This window comes from Lepisosteus oculatus, chromosome 19 (genome assembly GCF_040954835.1).
Source record: "Lepisosteus oculatus isolate fLepOcu1 chromosome 19, fLepOcu1.hap2, whole genome shotgun sequence".
Classification (NCBI taxonomy): Eukaryota; Metazoa; Chordata; class Actinopteri; order Semionotiformes; family Lepisosteidae; genus Lepisosteus; species Lepisosteus oculatus.
Genome location: NC_090714.1, coordinates 9,269,447 through 9,290,959, shown reverse-complemented (window position 1 = coordinate 9,290,959; position 21,513 = coordinate 9,269,447). Strand labels below are relative to the sequence as shown.

The 21,513-nt window shown below is 36.8% G+C and overlaps 1 protein-coding gene across 2 annotated transcripts in view; it reads left to right on the top strand.

Annotated features, from left to right (window-relative positions):
• card11 (caspase recruitment domain family, member 11) overlaps positions 1-21,513 on the top strand; it is a 70,111-nt gene that overhangs the window by 34,306 nt on the left and 14,292 nt on the right. For both annotated transcript variants that reach the window (XM_006637237.3, XM_015360510.2), the window contains exons 3-13: positions 5,593-5,730; positions 6,527-6,852; positions 8,226-8,405; positions 9,961-10,113; positions 12,636-12,761; positions 14,171-14,368; positions 16,054-16,221; positions 16,537-16,588; positions 16,772-16,881; positions 17,207-17,316; positions 17,679-17,716. In XM_006637237.3, coding sequence (XP_006637300.2) covers positions 5,593-5,730; positions 6,527-6,852; positions 8,226-8,405; positions 9,961-10,113; positions 12,636-12,761; positions 14,171-14,368; positions 16,054-16,221; positions 16,537-16,588; positions 16,772-16,881; positions 17,207-17,316; positions 17,679-17,716 — 1,599 coding nt within the window. The remainder of the gene's footprint in view (positions 1-5,592; positions 5,731-6,526; positions 6,853-8,225; positions 8,406-9,960; positions 10,114-12,635; positions 12,762-14,170; positions 14,369-16,053; positions 16,222-16,536; positions 16,589-16,771; positions 16,882-17,206; positions 17,317-17,678; positions 17,717-21,513) is intronic.

Here is a 21,513-nt window from a genome sequence, read left to right as displayed (position 1 = left end):
CAAACAACATAATTTCTTTGACGTAAATGAAAGCCTGTTAAAAAAATGACTTATTTTCGCTAGATATACTTTTGATTTATTTTATCTTGTGACAGAACAGTATTTTTATACGGCAGTTCTGATGTTTAATAGTGTATATACACAGCTGAAAAGTACTACTTTTCAGTGAAACACACATGAAGATTGCAAAACATTTTATTGTCTGGTATACCAAATTTGTCATAACATTCATTTCCAAGTAACAATTTAAAATGGAAATTTTAAAATCTCAAACACCATTGCATCTTTGAATCTTCTCACTGAAGGAAAATTTTAAAAGGATGAAACATGTTACATGGTATGTGTTTGCTTTGATTCAGGTTTTAAATTTATAGGGTGTTGTGATGAATGTTGAATTTGTCAGAATGTTTTTATATTGTAAACAAAGGTTTTTGTACACAAAGGATAGAGAACTGCTGTGCACTGCTTACATGTGCTCAGTTGGAGGTTATGCATCTTTAAATGGTGCACTGTTTCCTGCTTGTACACTAGTTCCTGATCCATGTGCATATCTCCTTGATTTTCTATAGCTTTAATTTGATATTAAATCTGAGAAATTGCTCCTGTGTTCTTCATATTCTATGGCACAATTTTGGTGAAAGAGTAATAAATCAGAGTTAAAACTTGGACAATTAAACAGTTATTAACAACAATTATAAACAACACAGAATGGTACTCTACATAAACTGTAAAACATACACACAAGTCTATAGACCAGTATTCTAGCCCTGTAACTTGAAAAGCACTATAAATTATCTTAAAGAGGTCAAAAAGAGAAAGGCCTGTGTCATAATAAAATTTTGGATGGAAATCAATATCCATATTCTAAAAATGTAACACCAGCCTAGAGAAAACATTTTTAATCTGAGGATTCCACAATACAAGAAATCACAATGTCCTAATATAAAATATGACAGCAAGCACTCTTTCTCTCTGTTTCTCTGTGTTCCTGCCATTGTTTCTTCCTTCTTATTTTTGTAGGCTGTCTTTGTAATTTATTCTGTGTTATATATGCCTGTTTAATGCTCCAGTGATTTTCTCCTCGATTACACTGATTTCTAATTTATCTATTTTCATCCGCTATCCGCTCTACGTTACAAATTCACAAATGCGACTTCCACTGCATTGTGAACTTACTCAACTGAAGACCTTCACCACTTGCTACCGCCTTCTCTGGATTTCCTTCCCGTCTCGATTCATCGATCATGTCTCTGAGGTACACTGCACTGCAACTTCTTCAACTAAAACAAAGCTACTTCCTGGTCAAAGACACATTCGATTACTGCCGTTTTACTGGGATTCTACGACCGACTCGCTACATCCATCGCAGCACAGGACGCCGTTTTTTTCGTTTGTCTGCCTGCGGAGTCTCTATCCCTGCCTTTCGGCGCACCTGGACCACACTCCGCTTCCCCCTGCATCCCCGAGACTGGCCAGATCAGCGCTACTCAACACCCGCTCCGTTAACAGCAAGGCTCTTCTTTTATGTGACATTATCAAAGAAAAACAACTGGACCTTCTGTGTTTAACCGAAACATGGCACAAACAAAACGATGGACTCCTGTTCAACCAACTAGTTCCTCCTGGATATGGTTTGTTTGACCTTCCGCGTCTTTCAGGCAAAGGCGGGGGCATCATTGTTATTTACAACCATTTTTACAGTCTAAGTCCTATAGCTATACCTCCTCCCTCTTCTTTTGAGTGTCTTGTTTTAAATGTTTCTATCCCCCAATTTACTATAATTGCGACAGTTTACAGACCACCCAAACCCAGTGGAGTCTTCTTAGGTGAGTTTGGTGATTTTCTCTCATTCTTATCCCTTAAATTTAAAAGGATCCTTATTATAGGGGACTTTAATATACACATTGATTCAACCTCTTCCAGTCTGGCTAAAGGCTTCCTTTCTCTTTTGGGATGCTTTGACCTTACTCAGTTTGTTTGTACCCCTACACATAACAAAGGACACACTTTAGATCTAATTATTGCAAATGACTCCTTTGTCTCACACTGCTCTCCCCTTGATCTAGGCCTCTCTGAACACTTAGCCATTCTCTTCAATCTGGAATTACCAGTTTCTAACACTTCCCCCTCACGCTCTGTAAATTTCCGCAACTGGCGATCAATTGATCACCCAAGGTTTGCTAATTCTCTTTTATCTACCCTCGACACCTTTGCTCCTTTAAAAACTCGAACCATCTCCTTCTCTCGCCCTGCCCCCTGGTACAATGACCATCTGCGATTTATGAAGGCGGCCTCTCGCAAACTTGAGCGTAGGTGGCGTCTTTCCGGCCTAAATGTACATTATCAGGCCTGGAGAGATTACTTATCTGATTATAAGGTTACTATAGAGTCTGCTAGATCCACCTACTTCTCTCACATCATTGAAAATCACCAAAACAATCCCAGACATCTTTTCTCCACCATCAACAAACTGCTCAAGCCAAACTGCCCTACCACATTACCTGCCTCATCACAACTTTGCAACACATTCTTAGATTTCTTTAGTTCTAAGATTGACAACATCCGGCATCACATTCTCTCCATTACGGATATAATTTCCATACCTCCTCCCTCCTCATCCAACTTCTCTGGTTCCCGTCTCTCCAGCTTTGTACCAACAGTCCTCAAAACTGCTGCTATCACCCCCGTGCCAAAGAAGTCTAACATGGCTCTCGACAATCTTAACAACTTTCGCCCCATCTCCAACTTACCCATTCTCTCTAAAATTCTAGAACGTGCTTTCACACTTCAGTTACATAACCACCTCATGACAAACAACCTTTTCGAACCCCTCCAATCTGGCTTCCGTCAACTTCACAGCACAGAAACCGCCCTAGTCAAAGTCACTAACGATCTACTAATAGCTCCTGATTCTGGTTCTCTTTCCATACTCATCCTTCTTGATCTCAGTGCTGCCTTTGACACTGTTGACCATAACATCTTACTTTCTCATCTCGAGACTGTGTTTGGAGTCTCTGACACTGCCCTCAAATGGTTTAAGTCTTACCTCACTGATCGCCGTCACTGTCTCTCTCAATTGGTCTTGTCAAGTCTGGTGTCTCCCAGGGCTCAATACTGGGCCCCTTGCTCTTCAGCAGTTACATGTTCCCACTTGGTCAGCTTTTAAGATCACATGGCCTCAGCTTTCATTTTTACGCTGATGATACTCAAATACACATCCATACCAAACCCGACACTGATGTGGCTGTCTCTATTCTATCTAATTGCATCTCTGACATAAAAATTTGGATGACTCAAAACTTCCTTCATCTTAACTGTGACAAGAATGAAGTTATGCTTATTGGTACCCCATCAACTTCGTAAAGCCAGTCTTGTAACCCTGTCTGTAGATGGCTCTGTACTTGAGCTTCAATCAAAATTGAAAAACCTTGGAGTTATATTTGATTCTGGCTTAACATTCGACCCACATGTACAGCATACTGTCAAAACATATTTTTTTCACCTTAGAAATATCGCAAGACTACGCCCTATGCTATCATTAACTGTGGCTGAAAAGCTGATCAAGATATTTGTTTTCTCTCGAATTGACTACTGCAATGCTCTATTCCCTGGGGTATCTAAATCTACTCTTAACAAGCTGCAGTATCTCTAAAATTCAGCAGCCAGAATCCTGACCAGGTCTAGTGCAAGTGTTCACATTACTCCTATCCTGGAGTCCTTGCACTGGCTTCCGGTCAAATTGCGCATAGACTTTAAAATCCTCATGCTCACCTATAAGGCTTTACATGGCTTGGCACCTTAATACCTGTCTGAACTTTTATCGCCCTACTCCCCACCTCGCAACCTCCGCTCTTTAAATTCTGCCCTCCTTACTGTCCCCCAAGCCCGTCTACATTGTATGGGCGACAGGGCCTTCTCCTGCTATGCCCCCAAGCTCTGGAACTCTTTGCCCAAGGATATTAGAGAGTCACCTTCTCTAAACTCCTTCAAATCCAGACTCAAAACCTTCTTCTTCAGAAAAGCCTTTACTTAACGGGTTCCATTCTTCACCCCTCTGCTCTTCTTAATACCACCTTCCACGGTCTCCTCTATTGTTATTGTTGTATTGTTGTAATTATAATTGTGTCCTATCTTGTGAAATCTTCTTATTTATTGTTGTAGTCTTCTTATTATTGTCATCCTGTAAAGCGCTTTGAGAAGCCACCTTTAAAGGCGCTATATAAAATAAAGTTTTATTATTATTATTATTATTATTATTATTATTATTATTACCATGAACTTAATAGATCAGAGGAAGCAACACTTTATGTGTGAAAATACATGTTTAAAGGTACAGTATGTTGATCCAAATGCTGAAAAATCCCAATTCTCAATATTTTAAACATTAGTGGTTTGAAATCTCTGTGTATTTGCCTTATAAAATTGGCATCTGAAACATTGTGTCTCAAAAATAAATAGGTGTTTAAATGATAAAGTGACAATTTGTGGAAAAAAAATCACAAATTGCTTTCAATAAAATGCAAGAAGTTTCACATCTCTTGGTATTGTTAAGAAACTGTTGAAGTACGAAAAATAAAGATCGAACGAATATTGAACTTCAAGCTAACTTAACGGTGGTGCATTTCAAAATCTTCATCATCCATCCACCAAAATACTGAAAAATCCATGTCATTGGTATCAAAGCTGTCAGGTTTAATCAGAAAAGAAAACATCAGGCCAAAACACTGGAAATCCTGAAATCTGACAGAAAATTCTGATACCAATTCTTGCATGTGTACTCCAAATTTTGAGTTCATTCATATGCGTAGTATGTTGTAAAGAGTCAAGCATGTTGTTTTTATTGTTTTTTTAACTTGTTTTTTTCATGGCTTATTTGACTTTTATTGCACATGCTATTAAAAATCCCATTACGCCCCAATAATGGCATGTGTGGCATAGGTTCCAACCCCTGTTCTGTAACATTTGGTGTATTATTGACATCTTCTATTATCATTATCCTAGCGAATTTACTACTTCTTTATAATTTCCATTTATCATTTCCTGTTATTATTTTTCTGTTATTTCATTCTTTACTTTTACTTTTGCAGTTCATACCTGATGAAGGCTTGACAGCAAAAGCTTTGTGGCTTTATTCTTTTCAGCATGGAATTAACCTTTCCTTATTACATTTTCTATTACTATTATTTATTAGCTTTTATCTATTTAGACATTGAGCTTGAATGGGACATATTCAGAAGTATACAGAAGTATCTCAGTAAAAGATTATTTTAGAGTTTTCTTAGACTACTGTTTGGCTTTGTAAAGAGATGACCGGGACAGTAAGCCATTATGAGATCCATTCTCTGAAACTAGAGTGATTTCTAAAAAAAAGTATTTGTTTCAGCTACAATACTAATGGTGTTAATGTCAATGATAAATAAAGTCACCAAATATCATTGGGAGGATTTATTTCCTACACTCAGCAAATTTACATGCACTCATCATTACCCTAGTAAGAATGTACTGAATATGTTGAATGTGTTGAATAGTGTAATTGAACACTTATGCTCTCACATTATATTTAGGACCAATAAAAATTGTTTTTCTTTAAAGGGCGGCTATTGGATATATTGCACACCAAGGGTCAGCGGGGCTATGTGGTGTTTCTGGAAAGTCTGGAGTTTTACTATCCTGACCTTTACAGACTGGTAACTGGGAAGGAACCCACTCGCAGATTCTCTACTATTGTTGGTAAGCTATTTAACACAAACCTCCCTTCAGCAAGGAAAATTTACAAAAATAGCATACATTCTGATGTTCAGAAAGAAGTGAAGGTCAGTCACTTGGGTTTGGCCAACAGTTATGTGGACTTTGTGGTTTCATGTAGTCTAGATTAAATGTTACGCTCCATCACATAACGCCTACTAAACGACACTATACTTAGTAAGTCTAGTCACGGTTGTCCAAACCTGGTCCTTGAGAGCCCGAGTCCAGCCTTTTTATAGGTAACCATTAAGTAATCAATTTCTTTAGACTGGTAACAATTGATCATTGGTCAAATAAGCAAGTAATGTGTTCAGTTAAGTAATTTAGAGATTATTTTGAAAAGAACTTTATTACCCCTCTGTCCTCACTGGCAAGAGTTTCATTCTTTAAACAAATTGCTTGCTTAATAAGTCAAAGGCTTAAAATTTTTGTTTCTAAACTTTAAATAATAAATTAATGTGATGTATAGGAATAACTGGACTGGAGTTCTCCAGGACCAGGGATGGAGTCCTCCAGTTTAGGTACTGTAAAGTGTTAAAATGGCATCATCAGTTTGTCATTTGAGGGACTTTTCTTATGCAACAAACACCAGCTCACAATACACTCCTGACACTGGCAGTGTGCGAACTTAATTTTTTGTGGTTTTAAGTCTCAGACTCTTTGAGACTACCCATCAGTGTGCAGATGGTATGGCATAAGGCATAAAATGAGAGAACTGGGTCTTTGTAGGTCAAAAGAAGAACTTTAAAAGCCGTCATATAATGAACTGTACTATTTTCAGTGGAGGAAGGTCATGAGGGGCTGACACAGTTCCTCATGAACGAGGTGATCAAACTTCAGCAGCAGGCCAAGGCCAAGGATGTGCAGCGTGTGGAAATCTTGGGAAAGCACCAGACTCTGGAAGATGAGCACAAGAAACTCCGTCTAGTCAATCAAGAGCTGCTCACCTTCCAGGAGCGCTACAACAAGATGAAAGAGGAGAGGAATAACTGCATGGATGAGCTCATGAAAGTCAAGGATGACAATTACAACCTGGCTATGCGCTACGCCCAACTTAGTGAGGAGAAGAACATGGCTGTCATGAGGAGCCGTGACCTCCAGCTTGAGGTGAGGTTTGTGCTTCTTCCTGTTGATTCCTGACTCCTCAGTGAGTTGGATAACTAAACCTCAGGAGTGCCTGCAAATGATCAAGGCTGTGCTTGAGAAAAACAGTAGAACACCAAGATGATTATTCTTAAATTAATACATTTTCAGAATTAGTTTCTCATGCTGTTTCATTGAAAAGCGTTCTTTTATTAAACGACAAATTCTTCTCCTGACATTTTATTGGCTTGACTGTCAGGCTGTTGTTCCTTTTTTCGCTTTGGAACATTATACAGATAATATAAATAGACAATTTACAGTATATATACAGTATATCAGTTTATACTGTATGAGAGTATCTCACACTGCAGCAATTCCAGTGAACTCAATTGTAGTAAGTACTTCATTGCATTCATTGCAACCAGTTTTACAGTTTCTAAATTGTTAACTAGTTGGATTAATATAGCAGTTTGTCCTCTTGTTATAATAAAATACTGCAACAGATTGAATTGAAAGGACAGCAGTGCAGCGGTTTAAGAAAACCTGGACTATGCTGTATTTAGTATAGGGGAGGTGGGGGGGAAAGGTCTATGTGGAAGGGAAGTATTTAGTATACTGTACGTCAGGCAATAATTAATGGCCATATTTTTTAGTATCAATCTTACGTTTGACTAACCCTGCATTATCGGGGGCTATTTAATATTTCTTTTGCTTGCTTCGCATAGAAAAACACTTTTTGTAGACACACATGCCATAGTAATCAATAATTGTACTAAGCTAATTACCAAGTAGCATGATTAGCTCAGTACCTGTATGAAAATATGCAGTTTAAATTATGATTGGGAGTATAGAATAATTGTGCACTATCTTACTGTATGTCATTCATAGAATGAAAAGAGTGCTGAAAATGTCTGTAAGTTAATTGGCTTATTTTAAATACTCAACAGAAATATTTAAATGAAAGTAAATTTCACAGTTGCCACAGACTATTCATATCCAAATAATAAGAAGATAAGTATACATAAACTTTTTTTCATGAATAGACTATTTTCATGCAGGAAACCTTTGACTAATTACACAATTGACTGGCTGATGAGATTCTGAATATTTAATTTCCAGGATTTCTTGAAATGAAAAATATATGTCAAGACAGCTTTTCATCACTCTTCTGTGGATGTAAGCTAAATTTATTTTACATTATCTTTTACTTTCCTGTGGTGGAACTGTGCTCCACTAGCCCCAGAAAATGAACTGCCACTGATCACTGTCATTTAGTTTAGGATATTTAGTTTGATTCAGCTAGGAGTCAAAGTGTATAATGTCTGGGATGTTCATACAGTAAAATGCAAAGTCTGTACCTGCCATTAAAAAAGGCTGGCAAATTGTTTTAATTTCAGATTGACCAGTTAAAGCACAAGCTGAACAAGGTGGAAGAGGAGTGTAAGCTAGAAAGGAAGCAGTCACTGAAGCTAAAGAATGACATTGAGAATCGACCTCGCAAAGAGCAGGTCCTGGAGCTGGAGAGGGAGAATGAAGTGCTGAAGATGAAGGTTCAGGAGCTGCAGTCCATTCTACAGGTATTCAGTCTGTGTCAATGCAGAAAGGCACATTGAAAAGCATAGTCCCTGAAAGCAAGAAACTAAAATCATGCATTGTGACCATTCAAACTTGGTATGTTGCCTTTTAATACTAACAGATTTTTCTGGGTAGATGTCTGTAGGTGTGGAAGCAGTTGTAAAATGCTAAGCAGCTGTTTTTTCAGCCAGAAAACAAACTTTAAAGGAATAAGAAGACAAGATGATGACAATGTAACCAGATACCAGATATAGGACAGATGAGCTAAAAGTTAAGGTAATGAGGTGATTTAACCTGCTGAAAGTCATGTCTGGTAAGAACTGGGAAAAAACAAAAAGAAAGTAACCAATATGCCCATTTATCATGAAAACAACACCTTTGTTCCACTGTTTTGTTGGAGATTTGACTAGGTTACCTCAGATGGACTCTCCATCAGGGGAGCTAAGTCCTTTTTATTAATGAAGATGTGGAGAATGATTGTTGGGTGTAACAGTTCAGGTGATGAGGAAGCCCAAATACGATGGTCCAGGCAGGAATGTCTAGATGATTGATAGCAAATGGATTGCACAGTGCTACATTCATAAAGTCCTACATCATGAGACCCATCGAATATGTGTGTAATGAACTAGGATGACATGTTCATTGACTAGTAAAAGGACTCAGAGATCAGTGAACAGGCACATGCTTGTCCATGATTAACAAGATGAATGGAATAGAATCCCACAAGACACCTGGTTCAAAGCATGAGCAATAGTTACACAGCTTGTTTTACTTCCAACAGTAGTCATGCACCCTGATAGCCTGTGACATTCAGTGTAACCCCCTGTTGATCAACCCTGTACACGATAAATGTTAATTAAGATAATTAATTTATCTTTGTCATGTCTGTTGAATAAAGGTTAGTGCCCCTTACTGTATACTTAAAAGATTTGATCACTTTCCTCACAATGAATTTTGTTCATTTGTTCCAGTTGTATGCGAGAAGTTTCTATGTGTTATCAGTATATACTGTATGTAGAAGAATTCCTGATTCATTATTATAACAGAAGTTTAACTGAAAGCTATTTTTGCTGCTTGTTTGCTACTTTGATGTGTGTTTACCAGATTAGTTCCAGTTCAGCAGCTACAGATAAAGCTGTGATGTTCATGGATTTACATCAGCTTCAAAGTTGCAACTGTTTTTTAAATCAACTAACTTAGTGCAGAAATCTATACATTTCAGTGAAAATATGGAAGGTACAAATAACAATGAAGTGTATAGGCCTCCACCTTCTGTCTCTTCACATTTATTTAGTCAATAATGGTGATATTCTTACATTTTTCTTAAATATTGTGATTTTTTTTCTTTTGCATTACTTGGTGTGGATATTTGTCATATACTCCACAGTGAAAATATCAGTAGGAAATAGCTTTCTTCATTTAAAAATCCTACTTTCTGGAACATTGTGTGTTTTTATGAAGTTTCTTAGGCTCTAGGTCAAACAAGTCTTAAAGATAGTTGAAGACAAACACTAGACATTAACCTAACTCTCTGTTTTTATCTATTTTTCCCAATAGCCTGGAAAGCAGGTCCTGCCAGACTCAGAGAAGGCTATACTGGATATCCTAGAGCATGACAGGCAGGAGGCTCTGGAGGATCGACAGGAACTTGTTAACAGGCTGTATAACCTACATGAAGAAGTACGCCAGGCGGAAGAGCTAAGGGACAAGGTGAGAATGCATATAGGTACACTTTCTGAGCTCTGTCATAAGGACACTCGCCATGTGTGGTTACACTGTGGAGCATTGGTATTTAGAGGTGAAACAAGTGAGTACAGGATTTGACGATGACACAGTTAAAGTATGTGTTATAATTGTTGAACACAGAGAAAAAAAATTATATCTGAACTGTTTTTTGACTTGATTGAAACTACAATAATAGAACATCGAACAAGCATTGAAAGCGATGATCCCAGCAGAAGGAAGGGTTTTGTTTATTTTTGATTGGGTTTTATGCTTGTTCATAATTCTTTAATAATCTCTTTTAGTTTTGTGTGTTTCTCAAATTTAATTAAAATAAATTAAAAAAATCATCTTTGCTTCTGAAACATTCATTATGAAGATTTTTTTGTTGTCATCATATTTGTTTTGCTTCCTCAGGCTTTTTTTCTCCTAAAACCCAACAGAGACTTTCACATAGTGTATAGACAGTCAAATATAGTCACATTTTCAAGTAAAGTTACTGTAGCAGCATTGCAGTAGATTATTGCTTTTTTATTGATCTATGAATCTGTGAAGTACAGGTGGTTTTTGCAATCCTAAATAAACACGTTTACTAAATACTGTTGAGTGAACTCAACAGTACCTTTATGGCTACTAGGAATGCTAAGGACTTAAGAAATACAGTATATTCCAATTTTATTAATACAATAATAAAATATGCAAAAAATGCCAAGATAGGGTATTAATATACAGTATATGAATCACTCTGCCATGCTAAATTTGGCTGATCACTAATTTAGGGATGTACAGTATATCAGTATATCAGAACATAGTTAATATATGCTGACTGTTATAATTTTATCCAACCTCATAATTTAGTAAGTTTCATATAATAACTTCAACAATCATGTGGTCAAAAGAAAAGTAAATATTAAGTTACTTTCTTAAATTGTTTGTAATAATATTATAATTCTCAAGTATTTCAAGTAGGTAGCTGCGTCAGCATGCGTAGGCTACAAAGGAACAAGTAAAGGTTTATTCCATGCTGAAAAGGGAAGAAAGGAAACACAATATTTCGACAATGATGTTGTGTTTCCTTTCTTCTCTTTTCAGCATGGAATAAACCTTTACTTGTTCCTTAATAATTCTCAAGTGTGATTATGTAAAAAATGGAATTTATACTGATCAAAAGAATGTTTGGCCAGGCTGTTCTGATGTTTTTCAAAAGTCCACAGGGAGAAATATGGTGGATTTAGTCACAGCATCCAGTCCTTGTTTGTGTCAGAGTTGATCCTGACACTAAGCCAAAGGTGGACAAGCTGGTGCAGTAGAAAAAAGAGAGAGTTCCACCTTACATTGAAGTTGGCTTTCCTGAAATGTCAAAATAAGGAAAATTGTGCAAGTCAATACTTAAATGGGGAAAAACTTAGAAAGACTGCTCACCTGTATTTTGTAGCTGCTTATACTGATTATTCACTGATATTCAATGGTATCGACTGAAGTTCCACAGTATTATTTCATTGATCAGGCTGTCAGGAACAGTTCTTTCCGGGCCCTATGCGGGCGACACGATCCAAAAGGTGAAGAAACAATAGGGAAAAATATCATGCAGGAGTCGGTCAGGAGACAGGGGGGCGTGTCCATGCAGTGCTAGTGTCCGGGGGGAGTGAATCCAGGGCGAACAATCCAAGGGTAAATCCAGAGGGGGAATCCAAGACGGGAGGTTTAGTCCAAGACCAGGGGATCCATCCGTAGTTAAAACCAGAACCGGGTCGGGACCGGCGGGGCAGGGAATCAGGAACAGGAAACTAAAACCATAACGGAGCCAGACGCGGCAAGACCCCGGGCTCACACGACACGGAAATCAATGAGAAGCCCCGAGCAATCGCCTGCGTCTGGCTTTAAAGGTGGAACTAAAGAGGGGCTGGAATAAGGAACAGGTGTGGGGAATGGGACAGAACGAGGAAGGGCTGGAGCGCCCTTAAGAGGAGGAGTAACGATCGTGACACAGGCAAAACTACAATTTGGATCTTGCCACAAAACTTTTCCTTTGGTAGAGGAAGTCTTGGGCAGAATTCTGTTTTGCATATGGTCTCTCGGTCAAACAGATGCTTTCAGCTAAGTCAGGTCAGTTGCATGTTCAATAGTGCTGGTTGCATTTACATAAATTTTTCTTGCTCTCAAGTGGTCAGGGGTCTTGAAGAATTGTTGAATTTGTTGGGCAAAACCTTTTATATTGTGTTGTTATGAGTGACAATTGGTCATGTTGTCATCAGATGTAGGGTTCATGTGGCATGTTCCTAGTTGACTTATAAATGGCCCTGATGTGGAATTATAACAGGTTCTCTCTATCTGTGGTTCATACCCAGGTGTGTCTCCCTCTTGAAGTTGCAGACTAAGAGGCATCATTTTGGGCAGGTCATTACAGGAAATATCATGAAGAAATCCATAATGTCAATGTTCCATCTCCATAGTCAATCTAAAGTCTTACCTATGTCACAACTCGTTTGTGTTTTACAATATTCCTGCAGTACTTGGAAGAAAAAGAGGATCTGGAGCTGAAATGTTCCACACTGGTAAAGGACTGCGAAATGTACAAGAACCGCATGAATACCATCATGATCCAACTGGAAGAGGTGGAGAGGGAGCGGGATCAGGTCTGCTTTTGGATTATCCTAAATGGGAGATTTTAGTGATTTGGCTCACCTGCGAAATACACAGATACTGTGAGGATGAATTCAGAAAATTATTTCAAGTAGGTAGCTGCATCAACATGTGTAGAATGCAAAGGAACAAGTAAAGGTTTATTCCATGCTGAAAAGAGAAGAAAAGAAACACAACGTTTCGGCTATAGAGCTTTCATCAGGGATGAGAGAGAGAGGAAAATCGACAGCTGATAAAGCAAGGGAGAACAAAAGCCGGGAGTAGAGAGGGGGTGGGAGCAGGAGAGAAGCAGAGTCGACACTTAGGTGGTGTGAAGTCGAGAGAGCGAGAGAGGTGAACAGAGGTGTGAAGTCAAAACCTGCAAATGAATAGAGAGGAATAGAAGGAAATTAGTCTGTCATTCAGAGAACGGAGAAGGTGTGATCCTAGTTTTAGGATAATTTTGGTTTCAGGTGTCTTTCTGCAATAGGAGTTCTGAAACCCCTCTTTGGGAATGCAGACGGAGAGATCAGTATGGGAAATGGGAAACTATGGGCTTGGAAAGATCTTTGATCCTCACAGCCCTGACATGTTCCCTGAAGCGGTCTCCCAGTCTCCTTCCTGTTTCACCAATGTAGATAGCTTGGCAGAAAATTATATGTTTTCAAAAGCCATGCTTGATAGGAAAAACATGTAGGTTCTAACCATAATAAGTATGAGGTTGCCAAAGAGTCAAACACATTAAGTATTCTTGAAAAATGCAGGAGAGTTCTCATATAAGCTTAAAAACTGAATGTTATGTACAAAATCTCTGCTTTTGCCAAACCCCTTCTGTGTTCCTCAGAAATATCACAAGATTTTTTTTGGATAGGTGGTTTCAGATCTTTTCAATGTTTTCAATCTAGCAATGCTACTGTATATAGCAAGTAAGAATAGAAAATACTGTCCAGGTGTTTTGGAACTGGTTAAGGTGCAGACCATATTTGAACATAACCTTGATAAACACCTTAGGTCATGAGTGTCCCTTAGAGGAGTCTATAAATATAGCAGTGATTGATAGGAAACTATCCATTCATCACCTCATCTGTTTTTTCCATTGTGATATTTAGTTTTTTAATAGTGTGTCTAAAAGTTTCCATTATCCTCAGCTGTGTGTCCTGACTCACTGAATACTAGAGCACCATAATAAATCAATAATTGTTTTAGAATCTGCTTAAATGTCCCACTAAAATGTAGAATTTGATCCTTCTGATCACTAAGATTGCCAAATGTGAAACTCTGTTCCATAAAATTCTTAACTGATGCATTTGCAATTTGAGAAAAAAAAGAGACTTTTTGGAGTTTTATAGAATAGAAACTAACATAAAAGTATTTTCCTGGGAGAAGTAGCCTAATTTTTTTTTGTTTGCCTTGGGTGTCTCAGGCCTTCCGTGCCCGTGATGAAGCCCAGAACCAGTTCTCTCAGTGCCTCATTGATAAAGACAAGTACAGGAAGCAGATCCGTGAACTGGAGGAGAGGAGTGATGAACTGCATATTGAGATTGTGCGGAAGGAGGCCAGAATTGTCAACCTAGAGTCTAAACTCCGACGCCTTTACAAGGATGCCAATTGCTTGGATCAGGTTAGCAAGAATGAAGGAGTATACTGTGGTCTAAGATTTTCACTTTTTAATTTCATGTAATTTAATTTCAGTCTTAAAATGCCTATACCTGTATACTCATCCAATATACTTATAAATAAGCAGAATTAGTTCCAAAACTTCTGCTTGAAGGCAACAATTCCTAAAAGCTAGACTATTCCCATTAAAATACATGTAGAAGCCTCTGATTCTTACCAGGTTCTCATAACTGGACATAAAACAAATTAGCTTAGGAGCTTAGGTGTATGTGATGTATTTGAATATTTGCAAAGTATATGTTACAGCATTTTTGATGCAAGCTGCTATAGTATGTTTAAATGTATTATGAAGCAGTCATGTGGAAAAATAAAAATTGCATGATCTCTATAGTACACATGAACGATAAATGACATGATCTAATAAAAAAATTATTATTTAGTTAATACATTTTGTGCAGTCAAAGACAGAACAAAATCCATAAGATCAAAGCATCAAACTGTCTGGTGATATTGATACCATGCATTCATAGTGCACATTTGAAATGTTCAAATTCATCAATAAACATTAATTTTGAATTTTGCATTAAAAAAATATTCTGCACCTTATTTAGTATAATACATTGACGATAACAAAAATACATATGTAAACGTATTGCTCTTTTTAACACGGTCTTGTAAGTAAAGTACTCATTTAGCAAGGTATGAATGTATAAATGTCCTTTATTTTAAAAAGGGACTTCTCCTATCCCAAGTACCAGTGTAATGAAAGTGATTGATAAAGGGTGTATTGAGTTGTTTGCATTCTGGAGTATTTAACTAGAAAACATCAAATAGAAACCACATGGCTGGACCACTTAACCAGGCTGGAAATGTAATGACCGGCAGCTAATGTGCCTTTGTGGTATAAAAAGAGAATATAGGACAAGAAGGGGTAAATATAGAAAGAAAGTAGAAGCAACAAAACAGGAGACAATGAGTTATAGCTTTAAAACCCATTTTCTCCACTGGATTCCTCCTTGATGAACAGAAACCTATCGGATATTTGGCACTGAAGGGACATACTGTAATGTAGACTAAAGTAAAGAAGTATAGTTTGTCGCTATTTGGATGTACCTTTGCTAGGAACCAAAGGGCACCTCCTTTGTGTCATTAATTTAGAGGGCAGGCTTATACTATATTTAACAATGTATATTGAAGCCCAATCGATTTATGCTCTTCTGAGCATTAGCTAATCCATTTTAGCGGTCTAGCAGAAGAGTTTGGGTGATCTCTATCCTGTTGTACATTTTAATTTCTAATAGTTTCTACATGTTGTGACTTTGGTGTGTTAGTTTAATAAATCTATGTCTTGTAATCTATTTCCTGTTCTAATTTCTCCTACCAAATTGTTCATGGAAAGCTGTAGAAGCCACATGACCTTGCTGAGTATTCCTTGGCTCATGAAGGAGAGTGAATATTTTTAGAAATTGCTTGTATTCATACTGGTGTCAGATGAAATAATTATTATTTTCTGTAAGAATCCCTCCCTTTGTTAATAATAGTTTAAATTTATAAATTAAAAATTAGCATGTGTTATTAATCAGCATTACTTTGAATTCTTTGTTTTCATAGTAAAAGCAATGCTGTTTCATGCTGGATCTAATTGTGAGTTGCAGAATCTTTTTGTTTAAAACACTTTTCCCTCCACAGAGTTTACCCCGAGACATTCCCATAACAATCATGTCCCAGACCTTTGGACCTCAAGACCCAAAACCCAATGGCCAAGAAGAGGAATCTGATGAGGAATCTCCTGAAGACAATAAGTTCTTTCAGCCTGAACCTCGGCTAAAACGCAGGCCTAACCTCAAAGGACTGACAGTAAGATTCCTGTGCATAGAACTGCAATTTGAAAAAAGTATTGTCTGAGATGTTTATCATTACTTTTTAATCTCAACAGCTTTATACTGCTTAAAAAGTGTCTAAATTTGATTTAAAGAGTCAATAATATTTTTCCTTGCATTATAAACTTTAGCATATTGTACTTTTTTTTTGTTTCAGTAACCTCTTAATGTTAAGAGTATCAGTGAGATGCACTACTTGATATTTTATACGGTTTGAACAATACCTTTCTTCTGTAATTGTATACTCAAAGATTATGTATAATATAATGTATCTTTTATTTTTTATTTACAGAATGTAAGAGTGAAGTCTCCAATCACTGTTAGTAAGCCACCAGATTTTCAAGGTAATTAGCTAGAGTTCACTGCAAGTTCTCACAGTTAATGATTAATGGGAAATGAAATTTTGACTAAACATGACATTGTTAAATTTTGTTTTGCAGAAAGAAATTTTCTTTGTTGTTTTGGGGTCTTTTAAGAAAATTAATAATACTTTTGTTGCACTTTTCTTTATCCCTCATCCCTTTCAGCCGCGTTAGCTGTATTAACTCCTGGGGAACTGTCTGATGGGGCTAGCACAGGGACAGACACCGCCTCTACAACCACAAACATGAACACATCTGAAGTGTTGAATAAACATGTGAGTTCTAATTGGTTTATTTATGGGATTGTTTTTATGTTCAGAAGTATTAGTAAAATAATTTATTGAAGTCTGATTCTACATTCTATCTCATCAAAACACATATATTTCTTTGTGTACTAATTTAGTCACAACTTTTAGGAACATGCATGAACATAATTGTGAAATTAATTGTGCTTCCAGTCTTGACTCAGCATATTATATGAAAGCAGATTTTTGGTAAGTGTTTAGAAATATTTTAGGAGAAATGTAAAACAAGTTATGTACCTGTTGTACCATACAAAAGTGTTAATCTAGTTTTCTTTTCGTCTGTTTCTCTAAAAAGCTCTTACGGTGTCGAAATGACAGTATAATGTCCACAACCGCAGAGCCACCAGGGAATGACTCCATTGTCAGACGTAATAAAGAAGGGGATCATGAAACTCAACCAAGAAGGTAAATTCAGGAGACACTTTATTCCAATGCCAGTCTATCTGCAGGGATTTTCCTTGGCTTCTTTGTTGATGTTTCTGGGTAAATTTGCATTACTCTGTGCTGCAGAAAGACGTTTTGTTTTTTCCATAAGACAGAACAGAGAGCTCTGTAGTGAGTGACATTTTGCCCTGTAAAAGTCCTAGGCACTAAAGACCACAAATCCTGCTTTTTATGCTCATCAGACATTGGATATGCTAAGTATAACGCATAGTATGTACTCTATAAATCATTGGGTTTGGAGTCTGTAATTGACTGGTTAGTGTTTTTATTTAGTTAATATTTTCTTGTATTCCTTATTCTAACTAAATGTTTCTCTTTTTTAGCTTAATGGATTATGATTCTGACAGTGTGGATCTTTGTGGTAAAGTAACTATTTGTTCAAACTTTTTGCTATTTCAAGGTTGACACTTTTTAAAAGGGCAAGTCAGCATGACTAGAACTGTTCTAAACAAAAGTTCAGGAGTTGGTCAAACTGAATATCACTAATTTCTGACTACCTATGTATCAGTATCCCACTTCCTATTTACTTTTGTTTTCACTTGTGTTTTGTTTTTGCACTTATCTCAGAAATATTTATAAGACTATGGTAACAGCATCCCTACAGCAGCTCTTCTACCTGACTCCTGCTGTGCTCCCACAATCTTCACCTTAGACTGCCTGCTTTTGTAGCCCAGGCTGGCTATATTGTAATAATCAGTGGAAGATTGATTGTTCCCCATTCCACAGGATCCACAGATGCCTGCTTTTCCTGTCCCCCTTTTCCACACTTTGCTCACTTAAGGATTAGCCTCTTAGGTATAGCCACTCACATGTATTCTGGTTATATGTGCTTCATTATTGATCTCCCCTTTTTATAACTTCCCTGCTTGTGGCATTAACAATTCTGCTCCCTAAGACCTCTAGCATTTCCCAGGTACTGCACTGTCCTAGGCATTGGTTCCTTACAGAGGAAAATAGTTCAGGTCCTTTTGACCTCATGAATCTCCTCAGATTTCCCTGTAGAGATTTGTAATCTGTAACCTTTTGTCATCGCCCCTATTCCTTGGGCTAAGTTCAGTCATATATATATATATTTTATATATTATAAATAAAGGCTTGTTAACTCATGGCATATCATGAATTTGCAGAAGTCTGTATTACTGCATTCTATTTGTAACCAATTGTTAATATGCTTTAGCACCACATTCTTTATTGCCATTTCTTTTTCGGTGCAGCAGCCATCACTGCTCATCACGGAATCCCAGTTGCCATGTTTTGATTCCTTGTGTGCTGGTCCTCTGATATACTTGAAGTTTAAATCAAATTTGAATGTAATCCTCTTTAATAATGCTCACCTTGTACCACAACTGAGTATTGGTGGTGGTGGAGGGGATCCCCATTACCTGTAAAAGCGCTTTGAGTGGAGTGTCCAGAAAAGTGCTACAGTATATAATTGTAAGCAATTATTATTATTATTATTATTATTATTATTATTGTTGTTGTTGTTGTTGTTGTGGAGAAGCAAGATCATAGGATGCTTATTTGTTCCCCTTTTGCATTCTGCTCAAACTGTATTCCCAGGAGTATGTCCTGAACTTTTCTCTCTCTTTGATTCAGAAATCAAGCTAATAAGCTAATAAAGCTTTCTTTTGACCTTTCATTTTATGCTTTCTTTATCCTTGCTCTTATTCAGTTTCTTCTACATGGCGTTATATGGTCTCTCGTGTTTCTTTTGTGGATTCTGAAAGTCTCATTCTTAAGAATGGGTTGTCATTTTCCTCAGCCAGGCAAGTTACCCCAATAAAACACGCTGTTCTAATTGGATGTATTGGACCTCTGCTTCATCTTAATGAAGGTTTTGACCGAACTACTGCTGAAAGACAGGAAAGGACTGTTAAAAACCTGTACACATACTGTATATAACCTAGCTAGTGAAGCAGTAAAAGATGTCGAATAAGAACCTAATTTACCTTCATAAGGAAAAAAGCACTAGAGTATTTGATGCAAAATTATTTAAAAATCACATACAGATGCAGCCATTCAAAATGCACAGTACAAACCTGTACTGCACATAACTACGTGTGAGCCACCACGCCATACCGTGGTATGTGATTGGCTGGCCAAAATGACCGACAGGGGTACTCCTGGTGCATTGGTCGGCAGTGAAAAGATTTAATCATTTAATCTCTTTACTGTGTACATTTTAATCTGCTTAGTATTGAATATTTATATGGAATTTTACCACTAAAGGGAAATTTTAGTAGCTGAGCATAAAAAGAATAGAGCATAACGCATCTGAAGGTCATAAACGATATTAATTTAGGAACATAAACATATTATGTACTCTATATTACTGGTATTGGTGTTTTAAGAAAAAATACACATTCCATTTCTCTCCTAAACATTTTAAGTATCAAAGTCTTACATGTGGTTATTTCTAAACATTTTTACGTGCTCCTTCTGACCATATTACTGTACGTTAATATACTTTGTGAAAATTGATCGTTTTAACCTTTTCTGCGAATACCCTCGTTATCTGATTAAACAAAAGCATACTTTTAGAATTGGATTATTAGGGAATATAAAATGGATTCATGTATCTAAATAAATTAATAACGGTATAACTATATTCATGTACTGTTGCACAAACAGCAGTATAAGACTTTCCATTGATATGTGTATGGCTGTTTCAGTGAATTTCACATGACTTGCCTTGGTGGCGTGACAGCTTAAGTGACTGATTTATAACCCAGGTCGGGTGTTCAAACCCAGCTGTTGCCATGAGTTTTCTTTTAAAAAAATAAAGATTTATTTTACTAAAACTAAAATAAGCAAATATTATTGGCATTATATTGACATTTTTTATATTTCTAAATATCACAACATGTTCGTACTGTATGTACACAGCGGTACCACAGGGTGTAGGGCGCAAATCCACGTGAGCATTCAATAACATGTGTACACAGCGATCCCCTTGTGTTCCAGTTAGTGCATAATTACCCATTGATGAAAAACCGGAGGTTTAAAAAAAGAGAATTATCTCACTGCTAGTTTTATGTGCAAGCTGTGAACATTTTCACAAGTCGTGGTCTTTTAAATGCATTTGGTTTGAAGGCTTTCTGTGTTTCCCTTCCAAAGATGTGATCAAAAGAATATTCGAGCGTTGTAAAATAAGTGGCTTAAAAATGACAAAGTGAAGGCTGTGAAAACAGTCACAATGTACTTTGTACACACTGTAAGTGTTTTCAGAACTCTACGAGGTTTCGTGAAAAAGCTACAGGTGTGCCAATATCATTTTCGAACTTCAAGCTAACGTTACCCCAGTATGGGCACCGCATTGTTATTTCAATCACCTGCTAATTCGTTTTACACCACGGGAAGACAGGAGAATGTAATTGTACTGTATCTGTATGGAATGTGTGTTCCGTTTTCCAAATTAAAGTGTTTAAAATGTATAATTACAAATTTTAAAAAACTTGCAGCTTACTCAGAGATTCTAAGATGATCACGAGGAAGTGTATTGCATGTATAATGGTCTAACAAAAACTACAGTGTGCTTAAGATTTGTTAAACCGTTTTTTATTTTTCAGCACAGCCAGCTGGCACAAACCATACAGACACCAGCTAGCCTGCCACAATTCACACTCAACCACATCACAGATCACAGATCAGTCCCAGTGTATGAGATATTGCTGTTTGATCTTTGATCTGAGCTTTAATAGAGAGCTTATCTCTATTAATATAAGTATCAAGTGGTATTAAATGCAACTTTTTTGTATAAATGACACTTTTCTAAAATTTATTTAAAATATAAAAATGATTACATTCTAACCTTTCCTCTTTTCTAATCTAGAAAATTTGCTAGTTTAGTTTTTCAAAGAAATTTTTATTTGTTAAAACACATGAATATAGTTATACCGTTAATATTTTATTTAGATACGCAAATCCATATTATATTTCCTATTAATCAAATTCTAAAAGTATGCTTTTGTTTACTACGATAATGAGCATATTCACAGAAAGGTTTAAAACAATCACTTTTCACAAAGTATATAAATGTGCAATAATATGCTCAGAAGGAGAACGTAAAAACGTTTCCGAAATAAGAGAAATGGAATACAGGTGTGTATTTTTTCTTTAAACTACCAAGACCAGCCATATACAGTACAGTTTACATAC